This window comes from Emydura macquarii, unplaced genomic scaffold (assembly GCF_026122565.2).
Source record: "Emydura macquarii macquarii isolate MOO-44397 ecotype Brisbane River unplaced genomic scaffold, CSIRO-AGI_Emac_v2 contig_2924, whole genome shotgun sequence".
NCBI classification, from domain to species: domain Eukaryota; kingdom Metazoa; phylum Chordata; order Testudines; family Chelidae; genus Emydura; species Emydura macquarii.
Window position 1 is genome coordinate 4,886,919 of NW_027133061.1, and position 16,368 is coordinate 4,903,286.

The 16,368-nt window shown below is 57.4% G+C and overlaps 1 protein-coding gene across 2 annotated transcripts in view; it reads left to right on the forward strand.

Annotated features, from left to right (window-relative positions):
• Window positions 1–16,368, forward strand: part of SEMA6C (semaphorin 6C) — an 85,108-nt gene that overhangs the window by 64,368 nt on the left and 4,372 nt on the right. The window contains exons 16-19 of one of the 2 annotated variants that reach the window (XM_067569549.1): window positions 979–1,056; window positions 4,889–4,944; window positions 5,914–5,964; window positions 9,220–9,369. In XM_067569549.1, coding sequence (XP_067425650.1) covers window positions 979–1,056; window positions 4,889–4,944; window positions 5,914–5,964; window positions 9,220–9,369 — 335 coding nt within the window. The remainder of the gene's footprint in view (window positions 1–978; window positions 1,057–4,888; window positions 4,945–5,913; window positions 5,965–9,219; window positions 9,370–16,368) is intronic. The other variant, XM_067569550.1, reaches the window with a different exon arrangement.

Sequence of the window (16,368 nt, forward strand, 5' to 3'; positions counted from 1 at the left end):
GGGATCTCCCCTGGGTCTGGTTCTAGTCAATATCTTCATACCTGGTTTGGATAATTACACAGAGCATACACTTACAAAGTTGGTGGATGATACCAAGTGGGGAAGGGTTGCAAGTGCTTTGGAGGACAGGGTTAGAATTCAAAATGATCTTGGCAAACTGGAGAAATGGTCTGAATTAAATAGGATGAAATTCAATACGGACAAATCCAACGTATTACTCTAGGAAGGAACAATCAGCCACACAAATACAACATGGGAAATGAGTGCCTAGGAAGGAGTACTGCAGGAAAGGATCTGGGGGCTAGAGTGGATCACTGATAAATATGAGTCAGCAATGTAACACTTGCAAAAAAAGCGAACATCAGTCTGCATTCACCGGAGTGTTGTAAGCAAGATGCGAGAAGTAAATCTTCCGCTGATAATGTCTCCCCTGGGGGATTGTGTCCAGTTCTGGGCGCCACATTTCAGGACAGATGTGGACAAATTGGAGAAAGTCCAGAGAAAAGCAACAAAAATGTTTAAAGGTCTAGAAACCATGGCCTGTGAGGGAAGATTAAAAAAACTGGGTTTGTTTAGTCTGGAGAAGAGGAGACTGAGGTGGGGACATGATAACAGCCTTCAAGTAGGTAACAGGTTGTGATAAAAAGGAGGGTGATAAATTCCTCTCTGTAACCTCTGAGGACAAGACAAGAAGTAATGGGCTTAAATTGCAGCAAGAGAGATTTAGGTCAGACATTAGGAAAAACTTCTTAACTGTAAGGCTGGTTAAGCCTGCGAACAAATTATCCAGGGAGGTGGTGGAATCTCCGTGGTTGGAGGTTTGTTAGGAGCACGTTAGACAAAAACCTCTCAGGGATGGTCTAGATAACATTTAGTCCTGCCTTAGTGCAGGGGACTGGACCAGGTGACCTATCAAGGTCCTGTCCAGCCCTGCATTTCTGAGATTCTCTGCCTGATCTGCTCCCCACTCTGTCCCAGGACTTGCTTGGCCTCCCGCGATCCATACTGCGTCTGGCTCCGGACAGGAGCGTGCGTGGCTTTTGGACGTGAAATCAGGTGAGTGACTCTGGTGAGAGATCAGGAGGGGCCAGGGCGGGGGATTTCTCAGAGGTCTGCAGTATCTGGGATCAGTGTCTGCGCACAGCCCGGGAGCCGGCTGGTGAAGCAAACCAGATGCCGGTTTCAAATGTGCCCTGACACAACTCAGCTGGGGTATTGAAGAATTTACCGTATGTCCCTGACTAGCTGCCCGACCCTCGACCGACTCTACCACCCTCTGAGCCTGTTACACTTTGCCTGCCTCCTTGTGTGCGGTCATTCACACCAGTGCATATCAGGACAGTGCCCTTTCGCGCCCTCTTCATGCTAGTGTAAACGCCTGCAAGAGGCTCAGGGCAGCAGAGAATCAGGCTCAGATTCTCCTGTCCTCTCCCCACCTCTCTGCACCAGTCTCACTCCTCTGCATCTCCTGCCGGCGGGGACAGGCTCTCTGCCACTGCCAACTCTCTGGCTCAGTTTGAGTCTCTCTTTCACCTTCCGACTTGGCCTCTTCCTCGGCTCCAGAAACCCCCATGGAGCTTGGCAATACAGTTTGCACGGCAAGGTCACACGCGCACGTGCACACACGGAGCCGTAGTGAGTGTGATAGACCCAGTTCTCACGTTCCCTGACTGAGCAGTCGTTTACCCCAGCGCACAGAGGGTGTGGCAGGCTGCCTTTGCCAGGTGATAGCGTTGTGCTCTGTGTAAAGGTCTGACTGGAGAATCAGGCCCGAGGCCCTGTCTCTCCTCCACCCGTGTGCTGGGGAAGACGGTTAGCAGATCTCACCCTCCCCTTGGAAGGCCCAGCGGCCGGGGTCCCCTCTGGGAGTGTAATGCACAGGATCCTGGGTGCCAACGGACACTAAAACCGTCCACACTCGACCCACCCGGGGGCAGTCGCGCCTTTCTCTGTGAGCTGGCCCGGTTGCCAGGCTGACCATTAGAGGGAGAGGGAGACGCATGCACCACGCTGGCGTATGGCCGGAGCAATCTGAGTGCCACTGTACCACGGCAGAGCCAACCGCGTGCCAATCCGGGAGCATTGTGCATGTGTCGGTACAGCTACTTCCCTGGGGCCCTGCCCTGTGTCAGCTGTTCCCTTCCCTTCCCTGGCCCCCCTTGGCGGGGCAGGACCCAGGATGCACGTGCTCCAAAACGCCCTCTGCTGGAGAAGACGCCTGTGCCGGGGCCATGAGGAAAGCACAAGGCGCGGAACCTGTAATTAACCTCATTAGGGCTGCAGCACAAATAAACCCCACTGCCGGCTTCCAGCCTGTGTGGAGCATGGCAGCCGGCCCTCCCAGCTGCAGCTAATTAGGATCTTGTGCTGGGGATCAGCTGCCTGGGAAATAACGGGCTCTGGGTTTGGTTCCGTCTCGGAACACGCAGGGAAGTCGGCAGCACGGAGCCAGAGACACGGTGGCACTAGCCAGAGGGCTTCCCAACATGCCGCCTGCTGAAGCTGCGTCACACGGCGCCCCTCGGCCGGCTGGGGTACTCATGAAAGGCTCCGTCCCTGAGAAAGCTCAGGACAGACCCAGCTACGCAAGCTCACCTGGGCAGGGCTCACCCACAGAGCAACCGCGGTGACGCCCGTGGCTCCCGGACTCCTGGGTCCTTGGCCTGCCGTTGTAGATCTGGGTGGTCGAAAGGAATCTTTTGGTTGGAATATTTTCTAGTCCCTGAAATGTCGCTGAAGCTGAAATGTTTTGAGGAAGACAGGGTCAAAACGGGTTTTGAGAGCGGGGGAGAGTCAGCTCAGTAGCCTGGGAGCGAGACAGATCCTGTGTGAAGCAGCGTGCTCGGGGTCAAAAAACTCAGCTTTGACCCAGGCAGAGCAGGGGCTCCCACGGCCCTGCCCATTGCCCACAGCCCCTCGGACACTTGGACTCCTTCCTTCGGTTGGGGAGCCTTGGCTCCCGTCCCAGGTGGGACGACGACACATTTCCAAGCCTCAAAAGCTGCCGCGAAAGTGCCTTGTCTGGGCCGCTGTAGAGAAAGGGTCCGAGCAGTTTGATGGGAGGGGGAAAGACAGAAATCCAGGCTGCCGGTTTGTCAGTGCCTGGGATCACCGCGTGCATGGGGTGTTAAATGCTTTGCAGTGCTGCGGGAGGAAGACGTAGGACTTGTCTACACTTGAAACACTGCCTATGCCGATGCAAGGGGGGTCTCCCATCCCTGTCGTTAATCCATCTCCCTGAGAGGCTGTAGCTAGGTCGAGGGGAGAATTCTTCTGTGGACCTAGCGCTGTCTACACTGGATTGGTCCCACCCCTGAGCAATGTGGCTGGGTCAAGCTGACTTCTTAGTATAGACCAGGCCTCAGAGACTGCTCCCCTCGATACACTCTTTGGACTGGGAGCTCTGCCAGACGCACAACCAGAATTTTGCTAAGGACAGGGCAGTACGTTTGAGTGATGTGACCCCGTGTGCTAGGTAGCAACGCCACGCTCTCAGATTTGGTCCATCCGGCCCTCGGTTGTCTGCTCAGGGGCCGCCTGAATCACACCCTTCTTTTGTGGCCCTGTCTTACATTCACCCCTTCCCTCGTGGAGAGGGGTCACAGAAAGTGCCACAAGATAGATTCAATTGGGGATTGGAAAACCTGCCTCATAGTGATAGACTCAAGGAGCTCAACCTATTTAGCTTAACAAAGAGCAGGCTAAGGGGTGACTTGATCACAGTGTAGAGGTACCTACAGGGGAACAGAAATTTGATCACAGGGGGCTCCTCAAAGCACCACGATCCAATGGCTGGGAGTTCAAGCTAGATACATTGGGACTGGATTTCTTACCAGCGAGGGTTATTCATCTTTGGCACAGCTGAGCTCGGGGAGTGGGGGACTCTCCTTCGCTGGAAATTTTCAGATCCAGATTGGCTGCTTTTCTAAAAGATCTGCTCTAATTCAGCTTGGACCAGGAGTTAATTCAGGGAAGTCCCATGGTGTGTGTTCAGCCAGGAGGACAAACTAGATGATGAGGATGGTGTCTTCCGGACTTAACGTCTTTGAGTCTAGCTCACTCCCCACCTCACACGTACTCTAAGCCCCACGCCCTTCCCCTAGTGAGCTAGGTCTGCGAAAGCTCCCTCATCCAACAGATGGGGAAACTGAGGCATGGAGGGCGTGAAATGAATGGAGAGAATTGAACCTAGGAGTCCTGGCTCCCAGTCCCCGCTGCTCTAGGCACTACACCACACTTCCGTGAAGTCGCTATATGTTCCATACAGGGAGTTTTATGACCCCACTGGCTGGATGTTGCTTGAAGAGTAGTGGAGCCCTTAATGCTGGTGTGTGGGGCAGGAGGAGGGAGAGAAGTGGATCCACAAGCAGTCCGGCTCGGCCATACGGTGATGCTGCATCCAGATTGGTTGGGGCGGGGAGGCGATTGTCTGTTACAAGCAGCATGTGCGGGGAGAGTCCTTTTATTGTCCCTCATTTGCCTCTGAGCCCAGGGTTGTAGGGGGCAGGTTGGCAGAGCCCTCGGCCAACTGCCTATCTTTTGAATTCCTGATCTCCTGGGTTCTTCTCTCTAGCGCCTTCCTGGCGGCCGGCCCCGCTCCCCCCCTGACCCCCTCCTCCCTTTGGCAGGAGACTAAGACACAAAACATCCCTGAAGTAAATTGCATCTGACATCAACCAAGTCACCAGCCAAGGGACGACGTTACAATACAGCCCTTTGCACGTCACAAGGAGTGGGGGGGAGGGTGCTTTGAGGGAGGGGGCCCAGCCCCTTGCCTCTAGTTTTAGTTTGATCTCTGTGTGATATTTTTGGAGCCCTGATTGACGAGCGGAGGGTTTAATCGAGGCGACAGGCTCCTTCACCGCAGTCTCCCTTGGTTTCTTTCCAGGGCCGGATTCGAACAAGATGTGGAGAGCGCGGCCAAGCAGTCCGGGAGCTGTCAAGGTAAGTGGGGCCAGAGTTGCCCTCTGGCAGCCGCAGCTGCAGAGGCAGGAAGCGCTGGGGGTCTCCGCGGAGGAGGAATGGGATGAGTCAGCATCCCAGGTTGCCCATAAAACACCTCTGGCCAAGCAGAACAAAAGTGGCCATGTGCCCCCAGAGGCCTGGCTCTGACAGCCTGGCGGCGGGTGAATAGCTGTTGCGTGGGATTGCGAACTTCATCTGAGGGAGGAGGAGGCAGCAGCGGTCATGGTTTCTTCATCATTGAGCCTCTTTAAATTGCAAAAAGGAAAAATCCTCATCCGGTTTGCAGCCTCCCCCTCCCCGTATCCCAGGTGTGGGGACGGCAGGGGGCCGGGGTCAGCCTGTTATGGAGAGATGCAAAATTTGGAGCTGGTTTCTAGGGGGAAAATGCCCGTCTTTCATTCGTGGGGTGCTGGAGGGATCAGGGAGGCAAGGAATGGGATATGGGGCCTTTCGCCACTAGGGTGCCAGCTCCGAGCGGGGCCGCAGCTGGAGGACTGGCTGGACTATGGGGACTTCCCTTTCTAGGGTGCTGGTTCCAATCCAGCCCCAGGTCAGGGGCCTGACACCTCCCAGGCTCCACGATGACCCAGAGCGGTTACCATGGGGGCAGGCCTTGCTAAAAGCCTCGTGAAGTCTGGGGCAGCTGAACCCCAGGGGCCTGGTTTGCAAACCGAACTCCAGGTCTCCCTGCGAGGCTGGTGCACGGCGTCAGCGGCGTCGCTCCGGTGCCGTTACAGGAGCTGGGTGTCGAGCAGACGCAGGGAGCGGGTGGACCTTTGGTGCTGGCCTGGCCGGATGAATCCCTGACCCCCCGTTCCCCTGCCCTGTGGTTCCCCACCCTGACATTTCCTCCCCCCCCAGCTCTGCTGTGGTCTCCCCATTCCTGCCCCCTCTCCCCACTTTGTTCATCGTTGATATCTAGCTCCTTCTCTCTGCTCCTTTCCCTAGACGCTGTGACCTCCACGGGGAATCACAACGGTGCCAGCGACTCAGCATATGGTCAGTGACCTCCTCCCCCCCTCGCTTTCACCCTCCCTCCAACCCCGCTATCCCCAGAATCCTGCACCCCCAACCCTCTGTGACGTCTCCTCCCAAAGCCTACGTGGTTGCTACTCATCGCTCGTCTGTCCTCAGCCCAGGGCTGGGAAGAGTTGGAGGATGGGTTACACGGAGGGCTTGTCCCAGTTCCACTTGTCCCATGGGCACGCCGTGCTGGGACGCCATATTGAGACAGCCCATGCGGATGCCGTATTGGGCTGCCCCAGGGGGACTTTCCATTGGACTGTCCCGTTGGCACACCTCATGCGCTAATCCTTGGTGACACCATGTTGTGGGATCCCATGTTGGGACGCCGCGTTGGGACACCTCCTGGGGATAACCCTTGGCGACACCACATTGGGACGCCGTGTCGGGACAGGTTATGGGGATGCCATGTTGGGGTGCCCCTGGGGGACGCCATGATGGATTACGCCATGAGGGTGCTATCTTGGGAATCCCCTGACCTGCCAGAGTGTTAGCATTGTGCCACTGGCTAAAACCCCCTGTCTGCAGTAGCACCATTGCTTCCTGCTGGGTACACCCTCTGAGAATCCCCCTCACCGTCCTACTGGGACAGCAGTAGGCTCCCTGAGGACCAGGCCTGGTGTCCCTGCTATGGGAGTCAGGGTCAGGTGTCCAAAGATCGCTCCCACCACGCCCGACCATGTGCAGACAAAGATCTCACCAGCCAGCGAGGCTGTGCAAAGTGGACAATTGGGGTGCTGGGGAGGGAAGCAGCCGTTCCCCTGAGCAGAACTGATGGCAGAGGGTGCATGGGTGCCAGGTTGTGTCAGGAGCCCATCCCCTTCCACACCAACACTAACCACGTCCCATAGCCGCCGCTGCTAACCCAGCCATCTCTCATCACCCCACCCACCATCTCCACTTAGCATCCCACGTCTCTACCCACCAGGGCAGGGACAGAGCCGCCAACCACCAGGGCTCTAGAGAGAAGTAGGGAGCCCAACAGCTCCACCCTGGCTAGGGACGGGCGCTTCCCTCATTGGCCATGCCGCACGGCTGGAGCCAGGCCCCGAGATGGTGGCCCTCACCCATAAGGTCGTGGTGTGAATCCAGCAGGCCAGATCCGGGTTCTGTGGGCTGCACCAGAATTCCTCAGAGCCCCCAGGCGACCAGGATGCAGCGAGGGCTGGGGCTGGAGGAGAAAGCAGGGGGCAGGCAGCTGCGTGTGCGTAGCCACGGTTCTCCAGCAGTCAGGAGGGAGCAGAACTGACAGCTGGGGTCATTGAAAAGAGGGGTTAGTTTGCAGCAGGCGGTGCCCCCTTGGCGTGGCGTGAGGGCTGAATCTGCCCTTTGGAAAGTCGCAAAAAGAGTCCCTCCCTTGCACACCAGCGGAACAATAAGCCGCAATGCACACAGCCCCTAAGCCAGGAGGCCCAGCGCTCCGGGGCTGGGCTGGGCTGGCTTCCTTCCCGTTGCCCGCCAGCCTGGGCAGCGACAGCAGGAGCGGTAGGGCAAACGGGCCTGGTGCAGCGGCTGGGCCGCCTAGGCGGCTGCCCAAAGCTGACGGCTGGTCTGGAGGACGCTGCTGTTGCCAGATGAGGCAGGATGGGACTCGTTGGAGGGAGGGCACCAGGTTCTGATTCCTCTTCCCCTGGGGTGATCCCTGCTGAGTCCCCTGGCTTCACACCAGGGAACAGGAGAGCAGACGCTGCCCCATGGCAGGGCAGTTTCCTTAAAGGGCCAGTGCGCAGGTTTGGAACCGCTTTCCCCTCCCACTTCTTCCATCCCTACTGGGCTTCATGGCTTGAAAATCCCCCGCGATTGCTCCGTATGGGGCTAGCAGGGAGCGGTGTGGAGTGGCTCTTCCTGGGGTGGGAGGGTTGATTATTCGGGGAGTTACTCCACGCCCCACATACACACACGCATCTTGCCTGTCGTCCCTATAGAGATGCCCCACAGGGAGGTTATCAATCACACCATGGCGGGATGAGCCTTGGAGGCCAGATCAAGCCCAGCTGCCTCACCTGGCATTAAACAGAGACGGCAGAGCCAGCGGGGCTGGTGGGGCCGGGGGAGCTGTGGGTCGGAGCTCAGACCTGGCTGCAGAACCGCTCAGACATAGGAGAGGAAACGAGGGGAGAGGCTTTGTTAACATAGCCACAGAGGAGTCCTGGTGCCCTCAGGGAGCCACAGCATGGGGCGAAGCGCGGGGTTGGTTTCTCCCTTTCTCATCTACTCGCCCCTCAGAGCAGGGGTGAGGAGCCAGGGCCAGCCGTGCAGCCCTGTAGTAAGTGAGGTACTGGGCCAGCACATCCCAACCCTGCCGCCAGGCTCTGAGCATGCAGCTCACGCTGGTTGCTCCGTACACAGAGCCGGGCACAGCATGGGTGGGTACCATGCAAACTCCTCGTAGACAGTGCTCGGCTTTCCCCCACCCCACCCCCAGCTCTGCCGATGCCCCTCAATCCTGACCCGCAGCCCCCTGCTGTCCCAGCCCTGAGCTGCCCCCCAGCTCTGCCAGCATGCCTCAGTTCTGACCTACAGCCCTGCCCAGGCAGTGGCACCACGCCAGGGAGGCCCTGCATGCTCAGTAGCTGTGATGCCATTAGGGCTTGGTCATGCCCCCTCACCTTTGTATCAGCCCCCTCCTCTAAAGCCCAGTAGCGCTAATGTGCCTGGAACTTGGAGTTCCCTAGGCACAGATCCAAGGGGATTTAGGCACCTTAGAGGATCTGGGCCCAGGGATTGAAATGTTTGGGCTCAAAGGGTGCTGGATGGAGCCAGCTGGGTTGTCACATGGGCAGGGCTTCTGCACCTAGGCCCACCCTGCAATTATCAATGAGGCCAGGACTAAATGGAGCACAGCAAGGGAGCTCCTCTGTCCAGGGCAGGGCCCACCTAGGGGCAGCATGGCAGCATGTGGGGGAAACTCCTCCTGCGTATGCTGTGTGGCTAGCTGGCGCTGGTCTGTAGGGTTCCTGATGCAGCCACCAGTGGGATGGATTCGGGAGCGGGAACAGGTATTTTACCATCCAGAAGGGGGTGCTGGCTAACCCGGTTTGCCGGGGTCCTCTGGCCCCTTGGGCTGGCGTTGGGAATCACTGGTGATAATACAATAGGTGGAGGGGGGTGATCAATCCACCAGCAGGTTGTGGGGGACCCTGCCTGGGTCCTGCAGAGGGTGTGACCTCACGCTGCCATCACTAGCCTGTTGTCTCCTCCTGATCTTTTTCTTTGTCGCCGGTAATGCAGGGCAAGTCCGACCCGCCAACCCCACCACCAGTGCCGCTCCCTTCCCGGCGCCCACGGGCCGTACCCAGGCGGGCACGGCCCAAGATGCCCACCCCGCCCCTGGCGCCGGGGACCCGCGCTCCACCTTACGCGTGGCTGTAAACTCTCAGGGTAAGAGGGAATGTGCCTGCACCGCACAGAGCTACACGACGGCTGTTCCCGGCACCATTAACTCAGGCCCAAGGGCTGTGGTGGCTGCACTTCCTCAGGGCGAGGATTAACCCACGGGAGCATGGCACCTGTTTGCTAGCAGAGAATAACCAGCTCTCTCCCTTTCAGTGGTGTTCGAAGGGGGGGCGTGCCCGGGGGCAGCTTCCCTGCAGTGCATAAACCCTGGTGTGCGCCAGAGGGTGCGAGGAGGACACGTTCTCTGGACCAGGCTGGGATTTCGCTAGCGGGGAGAGAGAAATTCACAGAGAAAGCGACGACACTCCACCCCTGAATAGCCAACAGCCCAGTGCCCACCGCAGTCACCCGGCATGGGGAGAGCTACGGTCAAGTCCCTGCTCTGAACCTAGGTCACCTGCATCCCAGGTGATGGCCCGACCACCGGGGCTGCTGGCTGTTCTGGGGAAGGACGGTGTCCTCTCGCTGGTGTTTTGTGAAGGATGTCAAAAGGGCCCAAGTTTGGCCCCAGCCCACACAGGGGTAGTTCTGAAATCCTGAAAATTGCCGGAGGATGGGAGAGACATTGCCCAGCCCGCTGTAGTGCTGTGTGTGTGTGAGAGAGAACTGTGTGCACAAGGTGTTGTGTGTGTGTGTGTGAGGCATATGCACAGGATGCTGTGTGTCTATGGAAGGCGTGCACGTGTGGGGAGGGGTGTGAATACGAATGTGTCATGGAGCAGATCATCTTTCCTCGATCCCACAGGCCGTATGCAGCAGAGCCAGGGTCATGATCCTGGTTTTACAGCTGGGAAAACAGGCCCAAAGAGGGGCTGTGACTTGCCCAGGGTCCCAGAGGAAATCGGTAGCAGAGCCAGTCCCACACCTTACCCCAGCACGAGTCAGGACTCCTGGGTTCTATTCCAGCGCTGGGGAGGCGAGGTGTGTGTGGTCAGAACAGGCGGCCTGCACGGTGTCCCTGCTGCAGTCAGTGGAACCTTTGGCCCCTCTGCCCCAGTGTCCTCCCCTCTGCCCTCTGAACTCAGCCCCACATATCTAGGAGCGAGCGCTTGGCCCTTGCCACTGCTCTCTTGGTGCCAAGAGGGAAGGAGCCATCAGGATTCAGGCAGCGGGTGCTGGGGCTGGGAGTTGCTCTGCACAGCCATATCTGCAGCTGGTGAAAACTGGGGTGTCCAGTCCCCCACCCCTCCGCCACTAGAACCTGGGAGAGAACCCAGGAGTCCTGGCTCCGCTGTAACCACTAACCCAACACAATGACCTGGAGCAGACCCCTGGGGGCAGAATTCCTCTGACCCAGTGCCCAGAACGGAACCCAGGCGTCCTGAGGCTTGTGCTGTGCCAGGCTCCAGGGCTGTCGATCCGGCCCTCCTGCCCCACGCTGAATTCAGATGCCGAAGACAAAAAAATGAGGCCAAATATTTAGCGAGGGAAGGAACAAAGACCCTTCGAGGGGGAGAGGGATGAAGGGTCAAAGCTGAAATGGCTTTTCAGAGCCAAGCCGACTGGGCCATTAGGACTAATGTGTTTTTGAAACAACAACCCAGCTGCCCAGCTAGCTGTGAACACAAAGTAAAGCAGTGCGCCGGTGATGCTCCTGGCAGGAGGGAAGGAGGGAAAATCGCCATCAAATTGCAGCCAATGTGCTGAAGAGAGTTGTGGAGTGAGTGGACAGAGACGTGCAAATGGGTCCCGAAAAGCAGGCAAATTATCCGCCCGCAGATGAAAGGCTTGTCTGGCATCATCTAGTCAGCGCTGGCACCGGGACGGGCAGGGGTAAGGGCCCCAGATCACCACCCAGCAGGTACTGGAGGATCTGAGGGGATGATTTCAGGGGAACCCCGTCCCCCCCTCCACAAAAAACACCACTCATCACACACACCCCTTATAGACACTGCCTGGGGGCAAAAGCACCTCTTGCATGGCCGGATTTCTTCAGCAATAAAGAAAATCAGTGGTGGGGTTGTGGTCTAATGGTTAGAGCCCGGGACTAGGATGTGAGACTCGTTGGTTCTAGGAGGGGAGTGTTCTCTAGTGGTTAGAGCAGAGAAATGGTGGTAAGGAGTCCTGGGTTCTGTTCCCAACTGGCGTGAGGAGGAGGCAGTGGTCTGTAATGGTTAGAGCAGAAAGCGCTGGGAGTCCAGACTCCTGGGGGTCTCGTCTTGGTTCTGGGAGGGGAGTGTGGTCTAGTGATTAGAGCAGGGAGTCAGGACTCCTGGATTCTCTTCCTGACTGCTGCGAAGGGCTTGTCTGCATGGGACGGTTATACCAGTATAGGCGAAGATGAGAATTGAAACCACGCTAGTTATACTAGGATAACCTCGGGGAGAACACTGTATCCCTGTCCAGAGGGTTTCTTTAGGCTTAGCATATATCACTTTGAAAAAAGTTTATGCTAAACCCAAAAAAAGCCCCTCTTGCCCTGGAATAAAGTGTCCCCCCGGGGGTTATACCACGATAGCTAGAGAGGTTTGAATTCACACCTTAGATCAGGCCTGGGCTGCACGTAAAATGCAGGTCGCCGTAGCTTCATTGCTCAGGGGTGTGAAAAATTCACAGTCCTGAGCTCTGCAGCTGTGCTAACCTCGCCCCGTGTACCCAGGGCCAGTCGATGGCAGGGTGCGTCAGTCGACTGGCTACCGCCGCTCAGGGACGCAGGTGTAGGAAATGTCCACACTGCGGGGCTACAGTGTCAGAGCTACAGCACCACTGCTGGGCCACGCTAGCACCCGTCCTGTGGACAAGCCCCAACCCCCGGATAACTATCCCATGTGACGCAGCCCTGACTCCGTGTGTGGCCAGGTCCCTGCCGCCCTCCACACTTTTGCTTCTCCGGCCGCCGAGTGAGGAGACTGGGCCGACTCTGTCCCAGGTGTAAGCGATGGAGCGAGCGGAGATCTGACTGTGACCCTGCACGCCTCTGCCTCGCAGGTCAGCCCATGAGGCTGAATTCACATGAACAGGGGCTGGCAGGGCCAGAGCAGCGGGGTGAGGAGCTCTGGGGTGTGTGTGTGTGTGTGTGTGGTTCCCGGGTGTATTGTTGCTAATGTGCCGTTGTAACCAGGAGCCAGTCCAGGATCAATCACTGCTCCCCAAGCCAGGCACATAACATGGCTCCCAGTGAGCTTTCCCCAGCATGGGGCCCATCCCCAAGCCAAGTGCAGAGCAAAAGTAGGAGGGTGTTTGGTGTCATTCTAGGGAGTCTGAGCAGAGCCCAGTATTATTAATAACCAAACCCAGTGCTCTCGAAATCTCCAAGAGTGACTTTACTCCTACATCTCTTTTTACTTCTGACCGCTCTGACATGCAGCAGCCTCTGGGGTGGAACACAGCAGCTGTTTAAATAGGGCTAATTCACTGAACGCTGACATATAGTCACATCTGGGGTGGAACACAACAGCTGTTTATATAGGGCTCATTCACTCACCACTAACATGCAGCCACCTCTGGGGTGGAACGCAGCAGCCGTTTATATAGGGCCCATGTACTCACTGCTTGGACCGTGGCAGCTGTTTAACAGCTAGGCAGACCAGGCTGTGAGGGAGAAGCGAAAGTGCAGTGGGAGGGTAGAGGCTAATTACGCAGGTTCGACTTCAGCCTGGAGAGGGAGGCTAAACCCCTGACACTCACAGAAAGCGCCTCAGGCTCGTCACCAGCCACAAGGGGTTAAGCCTCCCCTGGCATATCTCAGCTCCCTTGGACGCTGGGATCAGCGCCTTCAGTGTATCCACCAGGCTCTTTGCCTTGGGGGGCTCCTCTCCAAGCACCAAGTGCCCCAGCCCTGCGGAGCCGGCAATCCCTGCAGGAGACCCCAGCGCCAGGCGGCCCAGCTGCCTGCAGCCTGTGCCAGCCCCGGCCCCCCAGATGAGCCAGAGACTTTCCATCAGCAGCGCTCTCGCTGCCTTGCTTCCACCGCCCAGGATTTCGCATTGCTCTGCCTTGAGCTGTGAGAGGAGGGAAAGGGACGGGCGCTGAGCTCCCCCGCCACCCTTCTGAGAAACATGGGCGCCCCAGAGCGCTTTATGTGCCCCCTGCACCGCTCACAGCAGCATGGAGTTTATCGGGGCTGGGGGAGCTTAGACATTAGCCTGATGCCCATGTGGGGGCTGTAACATCCTAGAGCATCTATGGTTACCATGGTATCCTGCCCCCCACTCCCATGCCTCCGCCCTACGGGACACGTCAATGGGCCAGATTTTCAGGTCTGAATGGGCATCGCTCCATTGGAATCAAGAGGCCAGATTCTCAGTTTACATAGCACTGTGGATTCCGATGGAGCAACACCCCGTTACACCAGCTGAGGATCTGGCCCTGTGGAGCACAGGGAGACAAGCTTGGCCCCTTCCAGCCTGTCGCCAGCAGGCCGGAGAGACGCTCGCAAGGCTCATAAAAAAGACCTTTCGCTCGTAAATTACGCTCCCCCCAGCTGCAGGGCTGGACTTCTGAACAGCCGGGGGAAGGGGAGGGGGGGTAATCAGACCTCAAGGGAATTTTAAAGTGCAGATTCCCTTGAACGTTAGCTGAATAACAGATTTGTTCTGCACAGACGTGGGTTTTCTGTGTCATTAGTCAAGCGCCATTAAAAAAAATATTAAGAGGGTCCCTGCGTCCAGCGGCCCTGTGCCGTGCTCCCTGCGATGAAACATAGCGGATTTAATATATACACGGGCTTTTTTTTTAAAGGCCTAGCATGGCTTGGCTTTTGTAAAGTGAGCCGCACACAGCCAGGGTGGAGGGCAGCGCTCAACGCAGCGTGAAAAAAGTATCTGGCGGGGGCGGGCGGGGTGTCTCTCATAATCTGGGAGCTGCAGGTATGGTAAGAGGGATTAACGTGAGCCCAACAATGACCCAGTTTAGTTAACAACTGTGACCCCCCCGTGTCTCCTCCTTTCAGTGCTGGGAGGGGGGGGGGGCGGTTAAATGACGGAAGCACAAAGCAAACAATAAACTCAAAGCCCCCAAAATGAAAGGCGTTGCAGCGACAGGGCGCCGAGGTACCAGTGGGTTAAAAGTCTGTGGCTAAGGGGCTGTGGGGTTGAATGTGGACTGGTTCCAGCCTGTGATGTGGTGCTCTAGTGTTTTCCCAGCCAGGGAGCAAATTCCTGCTCTGTGGAGCTGAAAAGAAGAAGAGGGAAAAAATCCAATTTTCTTCCAGCCGCTTCCCCCTTCCCCCTCGTCTGGGATGGTTAAGTTTTCAGCCTCACTCCAGTGGAAAGGCTGATTTCAAGAGGGGCTGGGTTGGGCGTTTTAACTCCCCAAAACTAGGGTGCACAGGAGTTATTCTGATGGCTTTGCTCTGAGGCGAAGTTTGCTTTTGGCAGATTCTGGACTGACCCAGTTCCAGTCCCCCTTCCCTCCCAGTCGCTTGGATGAAAGAACCACAGATGTCCAACTCTCCCGGTCTGAGTAGAAAGAAATGGCCCGTTTCCATGGATACTTTATTACCCTTTTTCTTTTGCATGGAAAAAAAGCCCTTTTTTCCCCTTGACTGAGTAATAGGGTTTTGTACCCGGTCACAATAATCAGCCCCCTCCCGGCTCTTTCATTGCTCACGCCGTGTGTGAAAAATTCAAGGCATGAATGGGAAGACGGTGCCTTTTTGCCTGAGCCCTGCGGATAACATAAAATGCCAATTGTCTGGCCGAGCTGTGGGGGACCACGGACGACCACGTGACTTAGCGTCAAGATCCACCCGAGGTTCATCTGAACCCAGCTGGAGCTTGGGAGGCAGAGCCATGGAATCAGGACACCTAGGTTCTGTTCCCCGCTTCGAGGCTTGGGGGAATGGAAGGCAGGACCCGAGGTTCTGTTTGTGGCGCTGAGAGGAAGTGTTCCCTAGTTGTAAGAGCAAGGGAATAGAAGGCAGGACTCCTGGGTTCCTTTCCTGGCTCTGGGAAGGCATGTGGCCTCATGGTTAGTGTGGGGGTCTGGAATCCAGGACTCCTGGCTTCCACTGGTGGCTCTGGAGTGTGTGTGGTCTGGGGAGGAAAAGAGGGTATTTTTAGGAGGAGGAAACATGGCTCATGGCCCTTTGTTTCCTTGGTCGACTGACCAGCTGTTGGGTGAGTGTGAGTTCTGGGGGCAGCTCCCCCCGATCCTGTGGCATGCGCCACCCCTGCCCCTGGCACTACAGCCCTTCCACGTGGGCATCATCCCCCCAGCACAGCCGGTGCCGGTGCATGGAACGCATTGCTTGTCGCTGTCAACCACACACGCTTTACTGCCGTGGCCGGCTGAGCAGATCCCCCTGCAGCTTCAGTTCCCCCCAACGGCACAATTGCTTCTCACTTCATCACTAACTGCACGGCGCGTGATTAATCCCTGGTGGCTAACCCCAGTCGGGAGGGCGGGAAGGGAGGGGCGTCTGTCTGGGCAGCATGCTGTGTCCGTGCCCTCAGCCTGGCTGTCGTGTCTTGTGCCATCTCGGGACAGGCCTGTGCTCATCACATGCCCTTTGGGATAACTGCAAAACAACCTGCCACTGACTCTCAGAGCCCCCTGCCGTCTCATCAGCACCAGCTGGGTCTCCGGGCTCCGTTCCCCTACTGCCTTCCCATGGGACTCTCCAGAGGGAGTCAGAACAGGGCGCCGTCTAGCTGCAACCTCCTCGCACGCAGGGGGCTGCTACCAGCTGCGTCAGTGACAAGCCAGGTTCCTGCAGTGATGGGAGAACCTGGCCCCAGGGCATGTTCCCTCCTGACCCCAGGAGTGAGCGGCTGGATCATGCTCTGAAGCTGGAGGCTTTCTCCTGCTTCTGTGTCCTGACTCCTCCCTTCCCTGCACCCGTCTCCCCAGCAGGGCCTGCTTGGGGCTCTCCACACTGCTGCACGGATGGGCAGGGTCCAGTGGCGGCTCCTCCAGTTGAATCCTGCAGGTCCCTCCCTGCTGCCCCGCTCGCCATCGCCCTTCGCTGCCCCGCACCCAGAGAAAGAGCTAGATCAGCAAAGATGCGCATTGGCCACCCAGCCAGCCCCAGGGGCTCAGGGC